Source organism: Heptranchias perlo, chromosome 43, assembly GCF_035084215.1.
Source record: "Heptranchias perlo isolate sHepPer1 chromosome 43, sHepPer1.hap1, whole genome shotgun sequence".
In the NCBI taxonomy this organism is placed as follows: domain Eukaryota; kingdom Metazoa; phylum Chordata; class Chondrichthyes; order Hexanchiformes; family Hexanchidae; genus Heptranchias; species Heptranchias perlo.
Window position 1 is genome coordinate 7,206,411 of NC_090367.1, and position 21,876 is coordinate 7,228,286.

Below are 21,876 nucleotides of genomic sequence, written 5' to 3' on the forward strand. Positions count from 1 at the left end.
GAGGGCGCCGATCCCACAGTCAGGATAGAGCCTGCCGAAGAGAAGGCCCAATGTGTCTTGTCCTATTGTCCCTCCACCCCTGAGGGGAATTGCTGCTGCCCGCTCAACTCCTAGCTCCAGAGTGGGAAATCCATTAAGGTGGCGATTGGGCCTACCTAATTTAATCGAAATTTCTTTGCCTTGTTTCCCACTTCTCAAGGCACTGGCTCTTGCGCGGTTTTGGGGGGGGGCGGTTACAGCTCCACAAGCCCTCTGGTACCCGACCCAAGTGGCCATTCTTTGTGTGTGTGGGGCTAGATAGTGAGTGTCAGCAGACTATTTAACTGTGTAAGGTGTCGCAGGCAAGCGTGAGCCTGTCGTCTTCCAGGTTCCACTCAGCCTTTCCAGCAGAGGATGCTGGATTGTGATCAGGAGCTGGAACGCTGCCTAATGAACCATTGGAACATGGGAACTGGGGTAGGCCATTCAGCTCCTCAGGCCTGTATCCCACCATTCTATTACATCGTGGCTTCCTAACCCAGGAGCACTGAAAGAGAGACTTGCATTTATATAGCGTCTTTCACGACCTCAGGACGTCCCAAAGCGCTTTACAGCCGATGGAGTACTTTTGAAGTGTGGTCACTGTTGTAATGTGGGAAACGCGGCAGCCAATTTGTGCACAGCAAGATCCCACAAACAGCAGTGAGATAATGACCAGAAACTCTGTTTTTAGTGATGTTGTTTGAGGGATAGATATTGGCCCAGGACACCGGGGAGAGTTTCCCCTGCCCTTCTTCGAAAAGTGTCATGGGATCTTTTACGTCCACCTGAGAGGGGCAGACGGGGCCTCGGTTTAACGTCTCATCCGAAAGACGGCACCTCCGACAGTGCAGCGCTCCCTCAGTACCGGCGCTGGGAGCGTCGGCCTGGATTATGGGGCTCGAGACTCTGGAGTGGGGCTCGAACCCACGACCTTCTGACTCGGAGGCGAGAGAGAGAGAGAGAGAGAGAGTGCTATCACTGAGCCACAGCTGATACTGTAGATTCTGAGTGGGTCTGTGGTACGATATAAATGCAAGTTCTTTCTTTCATGGCACTGAGTAATGCCCACAGCTGTAATCTTGATGTATTTCTGATTTTGGTGCAGTGTCTTTTGCTTGCAATCTCAGAGAATTGAAGCAGTACTTCTTGCAATAAGGAGCAGGTTTACACCCTGTTATCACTTAATGCAAAATCGCCTCTTTACAAATGAAGGACGCTGAAAACACGGAGAAAGTAAATTGTTCTTGAAGGATGTGCCAGAAGCTGGCAAATGATGGGCTCACACCCTGTAGTGAGTGCTCAATTCGATCAGAGGGATGAGCTAACTAGTGAGGCAGTGAGAGGGGTAATCTGTCGATAATCATCCTCCTTCCTGCAGTTCTCACTGTGTCGAAATCAAGATTCAAAACACCTTCTCCTGCTCTAACTCATTCTTTCCCAGCACATGAAAACTGTTGGATGTGGAATCACACGGCACAGGAGGAGGCCATTCGGCCCATCGTGCCTGTGCTGGCCCTTTGGAAGAGCTCTCCAATTAGTCCCACACTCCCCCCTGCTCTTTCCCCACAGCCCTGCAAATTTTTCCTTTTCAAGTATTTATCCAATTCCCTTTTGAAAGTTATTATTGAATCTGCTTCCACCGCCCTTTCAGGCAGCGCATTCCAGATCAGAACAAGCTCGCTGCGTAAAAAAAATTCTCCTTAAATCTTTACCTTAAATCTGTGTCCTCTGGTTGCTGACCCTCCTGCCACTGGAAACAGTTTCTCCTTATTTACTCTCTCAAAGCCCTTCATAATTTTGAGCACCTCTATTAAATCTCCCCTTAACCTTCTCTGCTCTCAGGAGAACAATCCCAGCTTCTCCAGTCTCTCCACATAACTGAAGTCCCTCATCCCTGGTACCGTTCTCTCCAAGTCCTTGACATCCTTCCTGTTGCGATGATCTGGAATGCGCTGTCTGAAAGGGCGGTGGTAGCAGATTCAATAGTAACTTTCAAAAAGGGAATCTGATGTATACTTGAAAAGGAAAAATTTGCAGGGCTATGGGGAAGGAACAGGGGAGTGGGACTAATTGGATAGCTCTTTTTCAAAGAGCCAGCACAGGCATGATGGGCCGAACGGCCTCCTTCTACGCAAGTTGAGATGTAGGGTATGAAAAATAACTGATTAGGAATGGGACTGAGGATTCTAAGGATAAATGTGGATGGAACTGGGTATAGTTGATGGTTCCTGAGCTGCTGTGACCCATGCCAAGGGAACACCTGGTTAATTAAGTTAGAGATGGGTATTCTGGAATTGTGCTTGATTTAACTTTGGAAAGCAAGGAGTAACTTTCGAGAACTTTCAAGCAGATTGCAGACAGCCTGTGGATGGAATGAGCTTGGTAAGACATAATAATTTATTAAAGATCTGTGCTCACTTCCTGTTTCCTACATTACAACAGTGACTACACTGCAAAAAAAAAAGGTCCTTCATTGGCTGTAAAGCACTTTGGGACATCCTGAGGTCATGAAAGGCACTGTAGAAATGCAAGTCTTTTTTTACAAAACCTTTATTTCCTGTTTTCACTCTTTTCATCACACTTTTGTGTCAACTTTTTCCATTATAACTCCCTAGGTCAGAATTTATAATGAGAAACTCCTTTGTAGACTTGTCACCCTGTAATTACACAATCTGGCCATTGGTTGACCTCTCCCTGCAAGCTGCTCAAAACACTTGATAAAAAATTTTATCTGAAAATTTTTGAGGTGCCATTTTTTTCTATCAGTAATTGAAATTTCTAATGTCCAAAAGGGTTGAAACAAAAAAAAATAAAAATTCAACATTTTACAGTAACATGATTAAGTGTACCTATTGGATTCTCTTTAATGCCTTTATTAAAGGTTTTACTTGAAACCTTTCCCAAAAGACGATATTTTTGCTCAGAGCTGTGATGCTGTGAACTAAATTTGGATTGTGCAGTCTGAGCACGTGCAGCCTACCCAATTCCCAGAACAATGGGTGCCCTTCAGTCCAATATGCAGATGGGACATTTTTCTTGAGCTTCTAGCGGTTTTCGCTCAGTTCTGCCACCAGGAGCCCTCAGTGAGTTGTAAAATTGAAAGAGCTCCACTCAGTGCACAGAGTGGGCACTGCAGCATTGCAATCTGCTCCACAGGTCCAAAGGACACTCCATTCAAATTTATTGCAGGCCACAGATCTCAAAGAAGCAGGGTTTCCAGTCAGTAAATATTCTCCGAAATAGGTTTTTTTTTCTATGCGAATCGGACATATTAACCAACTCATTACGAGCATTACAGATAGATCAAATCCCAGATCTTTCCAGTGAATGGGCAGAGTGATAATGTGTATTATCGGTGCAGGTCTGTACTCCTTGTAAATGGGATTGTAACATCTTCACCCGACCGTCTGGGGCAGTAGTTAAAACTGCTTAGCCAACTTGAAATCTCAGCATCCTCTGCTTAGTTGCAACTGAGGATGTAAGCAGGGTTGCGGTAATATCTCCTCCTCCCCCACTCAGTGTTTTGACTGTAAGAGTGCTCACCAATGGTGGAGCAGAGGGCCCAGGGAATCTGGTGTTAGAAGGTGCCTGTGGGAACTTCCATCCGGAGGAGTCTAGTTCAAACAGTGTGAGAAAGAAGTGCTGCGGGGAATGTAATAATGAGATGGATCCTTGATGTTAGTTAATTGGCCTGAGGCGCACTGCACTAACACAAGTAGTCAGAGGGTGCTGTTCAGTTATACCCCTCACATTCTGTCACATAGTGATAGTGTCCAACAGGAAGGCATGTTATACCACTACTGGCAGGGTACTGTACCATTACTCCTCTAATGGGAGGGCACTATACCATTACAGCTCTACTGGGAGGGCACTGTACCATTACACCTCTAATGGGAGGGCACTGTACCATTACACCTCTACTGGCAGGGCACTGTACCATTACACCTCTAATGGGAGGGCACTATACCATTACAGCTCTACTGGGAGGGCACTGTACCATTACACCTCTAATGGGAGGGCACTATACCATTACACCTCTACTGGGAGGGCACTGTACCATTACTCCTGTAATGGGAGGGCACTGTACCATTACACCTCTAATGGGAGGGCACTGTACCATTACTCCTGTAATGGGAGGGCACTGTACCATTACTCCTGTAACGGGAGGGCACTGTACCATTACACCTCTAATGGGAGGGCACTATACCATTACACCTCTAATGGGAGGGCACTGTACCATTACACCTCTAATGGGAGGGCACTGTACCATTACACCTCTAATGGGAGGGCACTGTACCATTATAACTAATAGGAGTGCACTAGTCTGTTATACAGTACACCGTTCCGTTGCAGTCTTGCGAGGAGAACACCGTTCTGTTAGAGACCTAATGATGGGGCTCTATATTGTTTTACCCCTATTAGGAGAGTACTGTATCATTATACCCCCAATAGGAGGGCACTGATATGCCGCACCCCTAACTAAAACACATTGTTTTCTCCAAAATATGTTCCACAGAGCTGGAACGGAAGACAGGAGGGAGACAAAAATGGTTGTGTGTGAGAGGTGGAGCGAGAGTGATTGAGAGAGAGCGGGCGCGGCTCTCAGTTGCAAATGAGACTGCACCAGGTCTGAGCCCCCTAGTAGTTCAGCTGGTGTTACTGATGCTGCGTCTCATTACGAGCCTGCACAAGTCGGGGAATCGCTGCATGGGAAGGAGGGCCCTGTCACAACTTCCGCAGCCAATGACTCTGTTTCAGGATAAGACAAGGCGGCTGTTCTCACCACTGCCTCTGGTTCCATGATCAGTGATTGCTGCGACTTCTACACTTCGTGTCTACTGCAGATAATTAGCAACGCTGCATTTTTAAGGAAAAAAACCTTTGTGTTTCGCCCTCTTCTCCCCTGAAGGCACTGACTCTTGCTGTACCGTCCCAAGGGTGCTGGTCAGCTCCCTAACCTCATCCATGTAGCCGTTCTCAATGTGTGCGCAGTGACACTGAGTATTGGTAGGCTATTCGACTGTGATAGGATTCACATCTGAACCCAATACTACCCTGACCGTACATCCATACATGCACACACATACACGCACGCACACTTACATGACACATACATGCACGCGCGCGCACACACTTATATGACACACACACACACACACACACACACACACACTAGAAGGGGGTCATTAGATACTGGTAAAGAACAGGAACCCGGCCTGATTTTGCTCTCCCTAGCACAGAGGAGTTGCCATCCAGTGATTTCCGCCAGATAGTGACGATATTTTTCACACAGCCTGAGCAGAATTCCCTCTTAAAGCCGTCACCCCAGTAGTGCCATACTTCCTGTCATTACACTGGTGACTCCAACCCTCCCCTTTAAGGGGCTGACACCACAATGTGACGTCATGCATTTCACTCCCAATTCTCCCCTGGTCTTTATTTAACTCCTGTGGATTTTGTGGCCACGTTTTATTCCAAGCAACCGGGCACAAGGTGCTTGCTTTTTAAGGCCAACTTAGTTACCATGACAACTTAGTTTTATGCCACGTACTATGGGCACAGAATGTCACCGCAGACAGATTTCCCTTTTCCAAAATGTTTTATTTATTTTTAATTGCCAGTCTCGAAAATTGAAATAATATATATTCCACTGAGATGTAATTTCCAATTTACAGATTAAATTAATTTTCAAAGTCATAAACAAATCATTCATGGAGAAAGGTGCATTTTGTCGAGAAGAGGCTCAGACAGTATTGCTGGAGATCTTCGCTTCCCACAGCCCAGATCGAGCCGGTGAAAGTGCCCTCGTGAGGCCTGGCATTGTACAGGATGTGCCAGTCCTCAGTGGCATCGTTTAACCACACTGGGTTCATCCAGACTGCATTAGCGCTGACGCAACCAGCCATAAGCAGATGGCGAGACAATGCAGAGCCTTTTAACTAACTTCCTTAGCTTCCAACACGTGCCCCAGTCCTGCTCATGTCTTCGAAAGTGGCATCAAAAATGGTGGCCCTTTTGGAAAGAAAGAAAGACTTGCATTTCTGTAGCACCTGTCACAACCTCAGGACGTCCCAAAGTGCTTCACAGCCAATGAAGTACTTTTTGAGGTGTAGTCACTGTTGTAATGTAGGAAACGCGGCAGACAATTTGCGCACAGCAAGATCCCACAAACAGCAACGTGATAATGACCAGATCATCTGTTTTCTCATGACGTTGGTTGAGGGATGAATATTGGACCCAGGACACCGGGGAGAACTCCCCCCCCCCCCCTGCTCTTCTTCCAATAGCGGCTGTTGGATCTTTTACATCCACCCGAGAGGGGCAGACGGGGTCCTCGGTTTAACATCTCATCCAAAAGACGGCACCTCCGACAGTGCAGCACTCCCTCGGGCAGCCCCTAGTCCCGAGCAGGTGCAGCGAGCAGAGTTGGGGTAGCAGGAGCGAGAGAAGGTGCAGTTGAAGGGGTGGCCTTTCGTGTAGCTTTTAAAGCTGGGGAAAGGTGAGGGCAAGACTGAGAGGCATAGAGAGAGAATTCCAGAGTGCAAGGACAAAATGGCATGTCGGACGGCGGAGATATCTAGTAGACTGGAAGTGAGGCTGTTGCTGGCAGGTTTGTCGGACTAGAACAAGTGGCAGAGGGGAGTTTGTAGATGGCTTTGTAAATGGGGGCAGCTCGTCGAAACCCAAAAACATGGACCTTTTTTTATTAAATAGGAGTGTCGGTAACCAGAGGACAAAGATAATTGGGAAATAAACCAGGAGAGAGATGAGGAGAATTTTTTTTATGCAGCGAGTTGTGATGATCTGGAACGCACTGCCTGAAAGGACGATGGAGGCAGATTCAATAATAACTTTCAAAAGAGAATTGGATAAATACTTGAAGGGGAAAAATTTGCAGGGCTGTGTGGAAACAGCAGGAGAGGGGACTAATTGGATAGATCTTTCAAAGAGCCGACACAGGCACGATAGGCCGAATGGCCTCCTTCTGTGCTGTATGATTCTATGATTCTGGGCACCACGCTTTAGGAAGGATGTCAAGGTCTTGGAGAGGATGCAGAGGAGATTTACTTGAACGGTGCCAGGGATAAGGGACTTCAGTTACCTGTGGAGAGACTGGAGAAGCTGGGATTGTTCTCCTTAGAGCAGAGAAGGTTAAGAGGAGGTTTGATAGAGGTGTTCAAAATCATGAATTGTTTTGATAGAGTAAATAAGGAGAAACTGTTTCCAGCGGCAGAAGGGTCGGTGACCAGAGGACACAGATTTACGATAATTGGCAAAAGAACCAGACGGGAGATGGGAAAAAATGTTTTATGCAGCGAGTTGTGATGATCTGGAACGCGCTGCCTGAAAGGGCGGTGGAAGCAGATTCAATAATAACTTTCAAAAAGGGAATTTGATAAACACTTGAAAAGGTGAAATTTGCAGGGCTATGGGGAAAGAGCAGGGGGGAGTGGGACTAATTGGATAGCTCTTTCAAAGAGCCGGCACAGGGACGACGGGCCGAACGGCCTGCTTCTGTGCTGTCTGACGCTATAAGTGAGTCAGTCACGTTTTAGAATCAAAACCAGTGAGACTCACTCCAAATCAGTAGTCCACTGTTGTCACTGCTGAAAGATGCAACACTGACAGGCCTAGTCTCTGCGAGCAGACCTGCCAAACACAGAGCCTTTAAAAATCCCCCCCACTCCCCCAGGCCACATGACTCTTAGATATCAACTGAGTGCCTTCTGCAGCACTCGAACCTTCCCCCTCTCCTCCCACCCCAGGCGGTCTTATTAACTGATATAACATAACTACCACGGCTGTGTGCTACTGGTTTAATTGATGCTGTTCTTAGTCACCGGGTGTTTCCAAGGTACAGAGCTTGTTGGGGATTTTTTTTTTAAAAAAAATAATAATTAATAGCCGATTGGGGAGAGAGGCAGGCAGCCCCCTTTGGGTATCATTATACAGGATGCTTGAGCAGATAAACCTGATTGAAAATCCATTGGAGTCCCTGGGAGGCGCACACCTGATGAGATGCTTCCTCTGTTGCTTCTCGCCCCCCCCCCCCCCCCGCCCCCCTCCCTCCCGTTCACTCCTTCACCCGCACCCTCTCTCCGCAGAACGAGCAATGTGGATGCACTTGACCAGTCTGCTGGTGAGGCCGTGTGCGGGTGAGGCCCCTCTGCGGGTGAGGCTCGTCTGCTGGTGAGGCCCCTCTGCGGGTGAGGCCCCTCTGCGGGTGAGGCTCGTCTGCGGGTGAGGCCCCTCTGCGGGTGAGGCTCGTCTGCTGGTGAGGCCCCTCTGCGGGTGAGGCTCGTCTGCTGGTGAGGCCCCTCTGCGGGTGAGGCCCCTCTGCGGGTGAGGCTCGTCTGCTGGTGAGGCCCCTCTGCGGGTGAGGCCCCTCTGCGGGTGAGGCTCGTCTGCGGGTGAGGCCCCTCTGCGGGTGAGGCTCGTCTGCTGGTGAGGCCCCTCTGCGGGTGAGGCTCGTCTGCTGGTGAGGCCCCTCTGCGGGTGAGGCCCCTCTGCGGGTGAGGCCCCTCTGCGGGTGAGGCTCCTGTGCGGGCGAGGCCCCTCTGCGGGTGAGGCTCCTGTGCGGGCGAGGCCCCTGTGCGGGCGAGGCTCCTGTGCGGGCGAGGCCCCTCTGCGGGTGAGGCCGTGTGCGGGCGAGGCTCCTGTGCGGGCGAGGCTCCTGTGCGGGCGAGGCCCCTGTGCGGGCGAGGCTCCTGTGCGGGCGAGGCTCCTGTGCGGGCGAGGCTCCTGTGCGGGCGAGGCCCCTGTGCGGGCGAGGCCCGTGCGTAGGTGAGGCCCCTATGCGGGCGAGGCCCCTGTGCGGGTGAGGCCCGTGCGTGGGTGAGGCCTATGGGCAGCTGAAGCCTATCTCTGCGTTGATCTCTGCCGGGGCACCACAGTTTCCCTCAGTGTCCCCTCGGGGTGAGGACAGACTATAAAGCAGCCCCGGGCTGTGATTGCTCTCCGTGAACCTACGAAGGGGTAAGTTTGTGCGGGTGTCTGTGCTCAGAATGATCGGTGGGTTAGGACATCGCCTGGCGTTAAACAGAGCACCGTAGCCCAGGAGGGTCCAATATACAAAGCCCCACGTTCTGCTCGGTTAGCTGATCTCAAAGTGGGTCAGCAGTAGGAGGGCAGGGATACAGTTGATCTTAGCAACTTAGGAAAGGAATTATCGACCAAGGTCCCCACTCCTCCAGGCACACAAGGTCTGCACATTGAGCGAAGGCAGGCTATTCAACTGCAATGGGAAGCACAATCCGATCCTGTAGGAGTCACCGGACAGCCAAGCTGATTTTTGTCCCCCTCCCAAATGTGGGGAGGGGGGGGCTCTGCGCCCATTTGTAGCACCCCCATCGCCATCTCGCTTGGCATCAGCACCGAGAACGGTGTTCGACACGGCCTGGAGGAAACGGGCCGTCTGATGCTGGACCTGTCGCTCTTGACGACGCAGCGGGGTCAAGGTTCAAGGAGCTGTCTGCTGACCGGTGGGAAACCAGACCACCGAGCGGACAGGGGTCAGCGGCGGGAACTGTGGCCGACTCCCTTCGTAGCCCGGCCCCGGCCCCGGCCCTGGGCGAGCTGGGATCTGGATCAACTCACGGGCTCGACATAAATACTCATCACCTTGTCCCTCTGGAGAGCGTCTCTTTGAGAATCAGCAGGGCAATCACTGCTCCATTGGAATCGTCCCAGTGCACCTCCAACCCGGCCAGCTCAGCCTCCTCCAAATTAGGACAGGAGCTCTTCCCATCTGTCAGTCTCATGGGTAGCCTGTATCACAAAGCAAGTGGCTGCGAGTGTGGTACTGCTGTCTGTTCATTCCGCCCACATTGTGATTGGTCCCTGGCAGCATAGCAGGAGTGCCAGATTGTTAGAAATTAATTAGATTTTTGTTTAAAAAAAAAACCCTTTTTGCTCCGTGAGTCTGCTCAGAGTGCTCGCTGACCTACATTTTCTCCTGGTCCGGCAAGGCCTCGATTTTAAAATTCTCATCCGCATGTTCAAATCTCCCCATGGCCTCGCCCCCCCCCCACCTCCCTATCTCTGTAACCCCCTCCAGCCCCTACAACCCTCCGAGATCTCCGCGCTCCTCCAGTTCTGGTCTTTTACGGCATCCCCGATTTTAATCGCTCCGCCATTGGCGGCCGTGCCTTCAGCTGCCTGGGCCCTGAGCTCTGGAATTCCCTCCCTAAACCTCTCCGCCTCTCTCTCCTCCTTTAAGACGCTCCTTAAAACCTGCCTCTTTGCCCAAGCTTTTGGTCACCTGTCCTAATATCTCCTCATGTGGCTCGGTGTCAAGTTTTGATTGATAATCGCTCCTGTGAAGTGCCGTTTTACTAGGTTAAAGGCACGCTATAAATACAAGTTTTTGTTGTTTGATGCTCAGCAAGGTGTTGGGGAATGAAGTCACTTTCACTTCATGCATCCAGCGTCAGTACTAAACACTCCCAGGGCAGGTATAGCATGGCTTAGATACAGAATGACCTCTGATGCCCACTTGATGCCCGTCAAAGCCATACTAATCACTGTCCTGCCCATTTGTTTTTGCAGCTGGCACAACGTACATCTTCGGCCGGGGTGGAGCCCTTATAACCTACACGTGGCCCCCAAATGACCGGCCGAGCACACGAGCTGACCGCCTCGCTGTGGGATTCAGCACGCAGCAGAAAGACGCCATCTTGGTGCGAGTGGACAGCGCCTCTGGCCTGGAAGACTATCTCCAGCTGCACATAGTAAGTTCCTATTGCTTATTAATACTGTTAAGGTGGGGCAATGCAGTTTTGTCGGGTGGCATTGTCCATGGCATCGAGTGACCCGGAGGTATTATGGGCTGTGTCGATCTGTGTCAATAACTGGCCTACTCAGTCCGAAACATCAGGAGCCTGGTGGGCTATTTAGATTGTTAATGTGGAGTTTGTTACTCGGGCAACACAGACTGTGTTGGTAGAAATGGTGATTTGCTATTGGTTAGGCCCCGAGGGGGCAATAGCTGGTACAAACTATTGTTGAGCTAGCTGATTTTTTTAATTCAGTAACAGTACTTCTGGATGTGTACACATGGAATCGCTGGTGCACCTTAATAAGTCACAGATTGGCTGCACCTGCATATGGGCCACGCCCGAAATCAGTAAAACAAAAATAAAAATCAGTTTAAGGTGAAGGTGGAGACGAGATGTGATTTTTCTTTTCCTATCCTTGGGGGGAAGCCTCAGGCTTAGCATGCGGCTCTCATTCAGGTGTGGCCCACATATATATATATATATATATATATATATATGGGTAGAGGACTATATGTTGGGGTGGACTGTATAGAAATGTGGCCTACATACATGGGTGCAGCCTATATAAAGGTGCAGCCTATATATGGGTGTGGTCTATTTACGGGTGTGGCCTATATACAGCCTACATGCAGGTGTAGCCTATATACAGTTGTGGCCCATATACGGGTGTGGCCTATATACATATGTGGATTATATATGGGTGTGGCCTATGTACATATGTGGATTATATATGGGTGTGGCCTATATACATATGTGGATTATATATGGGTGTTGCCTATATACATATGTGGATTATATATGGGTGTGGCCTATATACATATGTGGATTATATATGGGTGTGGCCTATATACATTTGTGGTCTATATACAGGTGTGGCCTATACACGGGTGTTGACTATATACAGGTATGGCCTATATACAGAAGTGGCTTATATACAGGTGTGGCTTTTATGCAGCTGTGGCCTTTATACAGATGTGACCTATATACAGCCTAAATACAGGTGTGGCATATTACAGATGTAAGCTATATATGGGTGCGTCTTATACAGATGTGGACTATGTATGGGTGTGGTCTACATACAGATGTGGACAATATACAGGTGTGGCCAAAATACAGATGTGGACTATATACAGGTGTGTAATGTATACAGATGTAGACTATATGCAGGTGTGGACTACATACAGATGTGGACTACATACAGATGTGGCCGATGTGTAGATGTGGACTACATACAGATATGGCCTATGCACAACTGCGGCCTATATACTGGTATGGCCTATAGAAAAGGTGTGGCCTATATATGGGCATGAACTATATATAGACGTGCCCTGTGTGCGGGTGAGGCCTATATACAGGTACCGTGAGACCTATGTACAGGTACCATACACTCGCGGGCAAGCTACAAGAGAAAGTTTGTTGTCTGATGGGCAATCTCTTACTCCACTGCCTCTCCGGTAGTCGCAAGCTTTCTCGTCTCGCTCTGTTTTATTAACCGTCATTGCTCCTCCAGCATTTTCTCTCTTGTTCAATTTCCTCCTCCTCCTCCCTGCGTTCCTCACCCTGTCGAAATCGACTCATCGCACCGTCTCCCAACTCCGAACACATTCTTCCTCAGGACCTCAAAACTGGTCACCATCTCCCTCAACCTCCCCTTCCTCTTACAATGCAGCCTTTTAAAACCTGCGCTTGGCATCACTTTCTTGACCGACCCCATCTTCTCCCCTACTCTTTATCCTTGGCGGTGGCCCACACGATGGGCGTTGACCCATCGATGAGTTTTCTCAATGAAAATATTAAAATGAGTCCATTAAACATGCCACAGTCTCTTTATGGACCTCCTTGGTTCTTAGAACCTCCACAGCTTGTCAGCTGTGGCTCAGTGGTAGCCCTCTCGCCTCTCAGTTAGAAGGTCATGAGTTCAAGTCCCACTCCAGAGACTTGAGCACCATAATCCAGGCCAACACTCCCAGTGCCAGTACTGAGGGAGTGCCGCACTGTCAGAGGTGCCGTCTTTCGGATGAGACGTTAAACCGAGGCCCCGCCTGCCCCTCTCAGGTGGATGTAAAAGATCCCACGGCCACTGTTCAAAGAAGAGCAGGGGGAATTCTCCCCGGTGTCCTGGGGCCAATATTTATCCATCAACCAACATCACTAAAACAGATTATCTGGTCATTATCTCATTGCTGTTTGTGGGATCTTGCTGTGCGCAAATTGGCTGCTGCGTTTCCTACATTACAACACTTCAGAAGTACTTCATTGGCTGTAAAGTGCTTTGGGACGTCCTGAAGTCGTGAAAGGCGCTAAATAAATGCAAGTCCTTTTTCGGCCAGAGACCAAGCCAGTGAATGATAGATGAGGGGACGGCGGCTGGGATGGAGGGAGCAGTTAATTCCCACTCCTAACTCTTTGCCTGAGGGATGTTGCATTAAACCCTCACCCTCTATTTGGATGGAAGTGACAACTACCCGTTAGCTAATCATTTTCGCACACACGGCCTGTCAGAAAAGCCTGAAGAATTACGCACCCTGTCAGCACTCCCAACTAATAGCAGCTATCAGCAGATTTGCTAAAACACCATTAAGATGCATAAAATTAATTCTCCCTGGTAGCAATTACTGGCAAACCTGCTCGCTCGCCGAACATGACATAACTCACGTGATAAAATTAGTGGGAAGAATGCAGGAGTGTGCAGTGCTTGCGAGAGGCTAAGTTATGAAGGCAAATTCCAAGGGTGTTGAAGATGGATGTTGGGGAACGACACATTAGGGTGTATGTATAATGGCAAGTAAATGTTTCCAAAACCTTTTGTGGATGTTGAACCAAGGTTGTGTCTCATCCAAGGAGCTTGAGAGCAGAACCATGGTGCCCTCTAAAATCAATCAGCGCTGGTCAAGAGAGTTTGGTTTTCATTATTCATTGAGATACCTGAGTGAACCTGAGGGATCTTTACTCTGTATCTAACACGTGCTGTTCATGCCCTGGGAGTGTTTGATGGGACAGTGTGGAGGGAGCTTTACTCTGTTTCTAACCCTGTACCTTCCCTGGGAGTGTTTGATGGGACAGTGTTGAGGGAGCATTACTCTGTATCTAACCCGTGCTGTACCTGCCCTGGGAGTGTTTGATGGGACAGTGTAGAGGGAGCTTTACTCTGTATCTAATCCTGTACCTGCCCTGGGAGTGTTTGATGGGACAGCGCAGGGGGAGCTTTACTCTGTATCTAACCCTGTACCTGCCCTGGGAGTGTTTGATGGGACAGTGTAGAGGGAGCTTTACTCTGTATCTAACCCATGCTGTACCTTCCCTGGGAGTGTTTGATGGGACAGTGTAGAGGGAGCTTTACTCTGTATCTAATCCTGTACCTGCCCTGGGAGTGTTTGATGGGACAGCGCAGGGGGAGCTTTACTCTGTATCTAACCCTGTACCTGCCCTGGGAGTGTTTGATGGGACAGTGTAGAGGGAGCTTTACTCTGTATCTAACCCATGCTGTACCTTCCCTGGGAGTGTTTGATGGGACAGTGTGGAGGGAGCTTTACTCTGTATCTAACCCTGTACCTGCCCTGGGAGTGTTTGATGGGACTGTGTAGAGGGAGCTTTTCTCTGTATCTAACCCGTGCGGTACCTGCCCAGGGAGTGTTTGATGGGACTGTGTAGAGGGAGCTTTACTCTGTATCTAACCCGTGCTGTATATGCCCTGGGAGTGTTTGATGGGACAGTGTAGAGGGAGCTTTACTCTGTATCTAACCCTGTACCTGCCCTGGGAGTGTTTGATGGGACAGTGTGGAGGGAGCTTTACTCTGTATCTAACCCGTGCTGTACCATCCCTGGGAGTGTTTGATGGGACAGTGTAGAGGGAGCTTTACTCTGTCCCTCACCCGTGCTGCACCTGCCCTGGGAGTTTTTGATGGGACAGTGTAGAGGGGGCTTTACTCTGTATCTAACCCTGTACCTGCTCTGGGAGTGTTTGATGGGACAGTGTAGAGGGAGCTTTACTCTGTCTCTAACCCATGCTGTACCTGCCCAGGGAGTGTTTGATGGGACAGTGTAGAGGGAGCTTTACTCTGTATCTAACCCGTGCTGTACCTGCCCTGGGAGTGTTTGATGGGACTGTGTAGAGGGAGCTTTACTCTGTATCTAACCCGTGCGGTACCTGCCCAGGGAGTGTTTGATGGGACAGTGTAGAGGGAGCTTTACTCTGTATCTAACCCTGTACCTGTCCTGGGAGTGTTTGATGGGACAGTGTTGAGGGAGCTTTACTCTGTATCTAACCCGTGCTGTACATGCCCTGGGTGTGTTTGATGGGACAGTGTCGAGGGGGCTTTACTCTGTATCTAACCGTGTACCTTCCCTGGGAGTGTTTGATGGGACAGTGTTGAGGGATCTTTACTCTGTATCTAACACGTGCTGTTCATGCCCTGGGAGTGTTTGATGGGACAGTGTGGAGGGGGCTTTACTCTGTATCTAACCCTGTACCTTCCCTGGGAGTGTTTGATGGGACAGTGTTGAGGGAGCTTTACTCTGTATCTAACCCGTGCTGTACCTGCCCTGGGAGTGTTTGATGGGACAGTGTAGAGGGAGCTTTACTCTGTATCTAACCCGTGCTGTACCTGCCCTGGGAGTGTTTGATGGGACAGTGTAGAGGGAGCTTTACTCTGTATCTAATCCTGTACCTGCCCTGGGAGTGTTTGATGGGACAGCGCAGGGGGAGCTTTACTCTGTATCTAACCCTGTACCTGCCCTGGGAGTGTTTGATGGGACAGTGTAGAGGGAGCTTTACTCTGTATCTAACCCTGTACCTGCCCTGTGAGTGTTCGATGGGACAGTGTAGAGGGCGCTTTACTCTGTATCTATCCCTGCCCTGGGAGTGTTTGATGGGACAGTGTAGAGGGCGCTTTACTCTGTATCTATCCCTGCCCTGTGAGTGTTCGATGGGACAGTGTAGAGGGCGCTTTACTCTGTATCTATCCCTGCCCTGGGAGTGTTTGATGGGACAGTGTAGAGGGCGCTTTACTCTGTATCTATCCCTGCCCTGGGAGTGTTTGATGAGACAGTATAGAGGGAGCTTTACTCTGTATCTAACCCGTGCTGTACCTGCCCCGGGAGTGTTTGATGGGACAGTGTGGAGGGGGTTTTACTCTGTATCTAACCCTGTACCTGCCCTGGGAGTGTTTGATGGGACAGTGTGGAGGGGGCTTTACTCTGTATCTAACCCTGTACCTGCCCTGGGAGTGTTTGATGGGACAGTGTGGAGGGGGCTTTACTCTGTATCTAACCCTGTACCTGTCCTGGGAGTGTTTGATGGGACAGTGTGGAGGGAGCTTTACTCTGTATCTCACCCTGTACCTGTCCTGGGAGTGTTTGATGGACAGTGTGGAGGGGGTTTTACTCTGCTGACTATCCTGCATGCTTGGAATGTAATTGATCCTCTTTCCTTCGTACTAAAATGCCTCGCCTTGTTTAGTACAAATTTCACTGAGCAACACATCTCAGTAAAGACCATCAGTGGCCCCCTGTTGCCGAGGGATTGTGGTGTAGAGCAAAGGATGAATGGATTTAATATCCTCGCTACTCCGTTTGATGTTCTGATACTGAGGAATGCTTTACTATTGCATTGACTTCTTTAGCTATTGCACCTTAGAGAGCCCATTTATCCCATCGAATCTTCCTCTCCTAAGCTGTTTCTATATACTCCTGTACTCCTCTGAATATTTGAGCACTGCTTTCTCCCTACAGATTCCATAGAGTCTACTTTATTATCTCATTTCCATTTTAATTTCCCTGTTCATCAGATGTGGCCATTGCTTGCTTAGCTTTCTGCGGTATGTATTTATCCTGCATGTATTTAACATATTGAGATGAGTTTCATTATTCTTCAACTGAGGAAGTAAATTCAAATCAAGATGCACCAAGGGTGATATAAACCTGCAATAATCTGCCAGGCAGGACAGGAGAGACTCCGATAGCGCAGGCGTTCAGTCTAAGCTGGGAGAGGCAACGGGTGTCAGCCCTCGCTCAATCGGCAACACTCTCTCACGAGAGCGCAAATATGGTATTGAGATCGAGGATCAGCCATGATCATATTGAATGGCGGATCAGGCTCGAAGGGCCTACTCCTGCTCCAATTTACTGTGTCATCCAGACCCACACTGTGGTCCAGAGCTGGACCTGCTTCTTCTGTTTACACTTGGTCTGCCCTCGCACAAACCCAAAAAAACCAAAATGGTGTCAAGTCCCTGACATGAGCAATCCCTGATTATTCCACACACACAGTGCTGGCATAACTATTCCATGAGGTACTGAGGTCGTGAAAGGACCGATATAAATGCACGTCTTTCTTTTTTATTCTTTCTCTGCTTCAGTGCTTCCAGCACATGCCAGCTGTGGATATCGAGAGATTGCACCCCACCTGCCCTCATTTTCCATCTGTTCGTTTTAGTAGATGGGATACCAGGGCTGGGGGGGGGGGGGGCGGTGATACTGGAGTTGGGTCATTTCCCTTAATGTCACTCCTGGCCTTTGCCTCGAACGCTGAAGTGGAAAGCCTCCCCTTTAGGGTACTGGGGGGGGACCATCTCCGGAGACTTGGACCGGCCTCTTCTCATCCGTGACTTCCCTTCACGTTCTTCTGCCGCTTGTGAGCCCGCGAGTCATCACTTGGCTGCAAGCATCTGTCGAGCTGACTGTTGCTAAGTGGAGATAGTCAGACTGGTCACAGTTGAGGGGAATTCAAGCAGCACTGTGCTTCTGCTTTTGTATTCCGGCTGTCAATCATCAAGGTCTACCGCAAATCCCATGGCTGCTCGGTCCCCGGCCGGCTTTCGGGTGGCCAATTGTGGTCGGACGTATTCCCGGAGGTTTCAGCACATGACCTCCCGCCTCCAACCACCCTGCCCCCACTCTCCCGCCATCGGACATGTCCATCCTCAGGAGGCACCGCCTTCGCCCGCCAATGGGGTTGCAAACTCCTCCTCACCTGATTGGATGATTCTTGATAGCACATCAGCCTGTTTCCAGTCGACTGGAACCGCCCTCGTGTTTATCTCCTCCCGTGTCTCTCTTCGTGCTCCGTTGCATGGAAATGTTGCAGTTGAGAGTGCTTTTCTGAGGTGCAGACTGAGGCACATTGTTGGAGAAAGTAGAGGGAGCTTCCCTTTGCATCTTGATGCTGACAGTGGGTGCATGAAATCAGAAAGTTTTCCACTCCCCAGTACTTCAACATTCACAACAAATTAGCCAATAAGAAGGATCACAGGAACAGGAGGAGGCCATTCAACCCCTCGAGCCTGTTCCGTCATTCAATAAGATGGTGGCTGATCTGTATCTTAAATCCATTTACCTGCCTTGGTTCCATATCCCTTAATACCCTTGCCTAATGATGCTGTGTGAAGGAAGGAAGGAAAGAAAGACCTACATTTAAGTAGCACCTGATCATGTCTCTCAGGCACTTCTGAAAGCCCTTCACACAGCGAATTACTTTTGAAGTGCAGCGACTGTGTTATGTGGGCCAATGCGGTGACCATTTTGTGCACGGTGAGATCCCACAAACAGCAACGTGATGAACGCCCAGTTAATCTGTTTCTCAGGGTCCTGGTTGAGGGAAGGTTTGTTCGCCAAGCCTCCGAACACTCAGTGCAGTGCCTACGAAATAATTTTGTTTCGGTGGTGGCATTAAACCATTTAAAGTCAACATCCAGTGTCCATACACTTGTATCTCGCAGTGTAATCCTTGGACTTACATAGAATTATATAGAATGTACAGCACAGAAACAGGCCATTCGGCCCAACAGGTCTATGTTTACGCTCCAAACGAGCCTCCCCCCTCCCTACTTCATCTCACCCTATCAGCATATCCTTCTATTCCTTTCTCCCTCATGTGTTTATCGAGCTTCCCCTTAAATGCATCTATTCTATTCCCCTCAACTACTCCTTGTGGGAGCGAGTTCCACATTCTCACCACTCTCTGGGTAAAGAAGTTTCTCCTGAATTCCATATTGGATTTATTGGTGACTATCTTATATTTATGGCCCCTAGTTCTGGTCTCCCCCACAAGTGGAAACATCTTCTCTACGTCTACCCTATCGAACCCTTCCATAATCTTAAAGACCTCTATCAGGTCACCCCTCAGCCTTCTCTTTTCTAAAGAAAAGAGCCCCAGCCTGTTCAGCCTTTCCTGATCAGTTAAGATGGTTGATAAGCAATGGCAAACATTTAAAAAAAATGTCAGTATCCTCGACAAATACACATTCCGTTGAGAAATAAAAACTCCATGGGAAAGGTGATCCACCTGTGGCTAACTAAAGAAGTTAAGGATAGTATTGGATGAAAAGAAGAGGCTTATAATGCTGCCAAGAAGAGTAGTAAAGCCTGAGGATCGGGAGAGTTTTAGAAACCAGCAAATTGGTAAAAAGAGAGAAAATAGACGATGAGAGTAAACTAGCAAGAAATATAAAAACGGATTGTAGGAGCTTCTACAACTATGTAAACAGGAAGAGAGCAGCAAAAGTAGAAGCTGAGACAGGAGAAATTATAATGGGGAATCAGGAAATGGCAGATGCGTTAAACAAATATTTTGTATCTGTCTTCGCAGTAGAAGGCACGGAAAGCATACCAGAAATGGTGGGGAACCAAGGGTCCATTGAGAGTGCAGAACTTAAAATAATTATTGTCAGATTAGAGCAGAAATGAGGAAAAATGTTTTCACCCAGAGGGTGGTGGGGGTCTGGAACTCACTGCCTGAAAGGGTGGTAGAGGCAGAAACCCTCAACTCATTTAAAAAATACCTGGATGTGCACCTGAAGAACCGTGACCCGCAGGGCTATGGACCAAATGTGGGAAAGTGGGATTAGGCTCGGTGGCTCATTTTTCAGCTGGCACGGACACAATGGGCCGAATGGCCTCCTTCTGTGCCGTAAATTTTCTATGATTCTATCTGTAGAGAAAAAGTACTGGCGAAATTAATGGGACTAAAAGCCGATAAATCCCCTGGACCTGATGGCCTACATCCGAGGGTTCTAAAAGAGGTGGCTGCGGAGATAGTGGATGCATTGGTTGTGATCGTCCAAAATTCCCTAGATTCTAGAATGGTCCCAGTGGATTGGAAGGTAGAAAATGTAACCCCGCTATTCAAGAAAGGAGGGAGAGAGAAAACAGGGAACTACAGGCCAGTCAGCCTGACATCAGTCATCAGGAAAATGCTGGAATCCATTATTAAGGAAGTGGTAACAGGGCACTTAGAAAATCATAATATGATTAGGCAGAGACAACATGGTTTTATGAAAGGGAAATCATGTTTGACAGATCTATTCGAGTTTTTTGAGGATGTAATTAGCAGGGTGGATAAAGGGGAACCAGTGGATGTAGTATATTTGGATTTTCAAAAGGCATTCGATAAGGTGCCACATAAAAGGTTGTTACACAAGATTAGGACTCATGGGATTGGGGGTAATATATTAGCATGGATTGAGGATTGGTTAACGGACAGAAAACAGAGAGTAGGGATAAACGGGTCATTTTCAGGTTGGCAGGCTGTAACTAGTGGGGTTCCGCAAGGATCAGTGCTTGGGCCTCAGCTATTTACAATCTATATTAATGACTTGGATGAAGGGACCGAGTGTAATGTATCCAAGTTTGCTGACGATACAAAGCTAGTTGGGAAAGTAAGCTGTGAGGAGGCCACACAGAGTCTGCAAAGGGATATAGACAGATTAAGTGAATGGGCAAGAAGGTGGCAGATGGAGTTTAATGTGAGAAAATGTGAAGTTATTCACTTTGGTAGGAAAAATAGAAAAACAGAATATTTTTTAAACGGTGAGAAACTATTAAATGTTGGTGTTCAGAGAGACTTGTGTGTCCTGGTACAAGAAACACAAAAAGTTAGCATGCAGGTACAGCAAGCAATTAGGAAAGCAATGGAATGTTGGCCTTTATTGCAAGGGGGTTGGAGTACAAGAGTAAGGCAGTCTTGCTGCAATTGTACAGGGCTTTGGTGAGACCATACCTGGAGTACTGTGTACAGTTTTGGTCTCCTTACCTAGGGAAGGATATACTTGCCTTAGAGGCGGTGCAACGGAGGTTCACTTAATTAATTCCTAGGATGAGAGGGTTGTCCTCTGAGGAGAGGTTGAGTAGAATGGGCCTATACTCTCTGGAGTTTAGAAGAATGAGAGGGGATCTCATTGAAACATATAAGATTCTGAGGGGACTTGACAGGGTCGATGCCAAGAGGCTGTTTCCCCTGGCCGGAGAGTCCAGAACTAGTGGGCACAGTCGCAGGATAAGGAGTCGGCCATTTGAGACTGAGATGAGGAGGAATTTCTTCACTCAGAGGGTTGTGAATCTTTGGAATTCTCTACCCCAGAGGGCTGTGGATGCTCAGTCGTTGAGTATATTCAAGACTGAGATCGATAGATTTTTGGACTCTCGGGGAATCAAGGGATATGGGGATCGGATGGGAAAGTGGAGTTGAGGTCGAAGATCAGCCATGACCTTATTGAATGGCGGAGCAGGCTCGAGGGGCCGTGTGGCCAACTCCTGCTCCTATTTCTTATGTTCTTATGACCTCTCAATTCTAGAATCATCCTTGTGAATCTTTTGCTCTTCCTTTTTTGTGATATGGAGACCAGAACTGCGCACAGTACTCCAAGTGCGGCCGAACCAAGGTTCTATCCAAGTTTAAAAAGCTCGGCTTCCTGACCGGAATGTAGTCACATGGAGAGCTTTTAGCCGTCGCCATTTAAGCCCTGATTCCCGATGTCAAAAATATCAATCATTCTTTGCAGATAACTAAGACAAGACGAGAAATAAATACTGGCATCTCCGCAAGGGGCTTCATAAATTAAACATTGCGCTCAGTCTCCAGGTGGCAACGGCAAGGAGAATTATGTGCCAGGGTTCATGAATAGATTCCACACACGTCCCCGACATGGCTAACAGGATTTAAATCTTTGCAGGCAGTGTTTCCTCATAAAAGATTTAAAGTAGGACATCAATATGACCGGCTACGCAAAAATCTGTAGCGTGCGCCTTTTTTGCATGTCCTTAGTGGCGCCTGTACACTGGGTGCTGTTTCATAAGAACATAA

The 21,876-nt window shown here is 48.6% G+C and overlaps 1 protein-coding gene across 18 annotated transcripts in view; it reads left to right on the forward strand.

The window, feature by feature from the left end:
- Positions 1 to 21,876, forward strand: part of LOC137306476 (neurexin-2-like) — a 1,403,359-nt gene that overhangs the window by 949,502 nt on the left and 431,981 nt on the right. For all 18 annotated transcript variants that reach the window (XM_067975720.1, XM_067975733.1, XM_067975727.1 and 15 more), the window contains one exon: positions 10,570 to 10,751. In XM_067975720.1, coding sequence (XP_067831821.1) covers positions 10,570 to 10,751 — 182 coding nt within the window. The remainder of the gene's footprint in view (positions 1 to 10,569; positions 10,752 to 21,876) is intronic.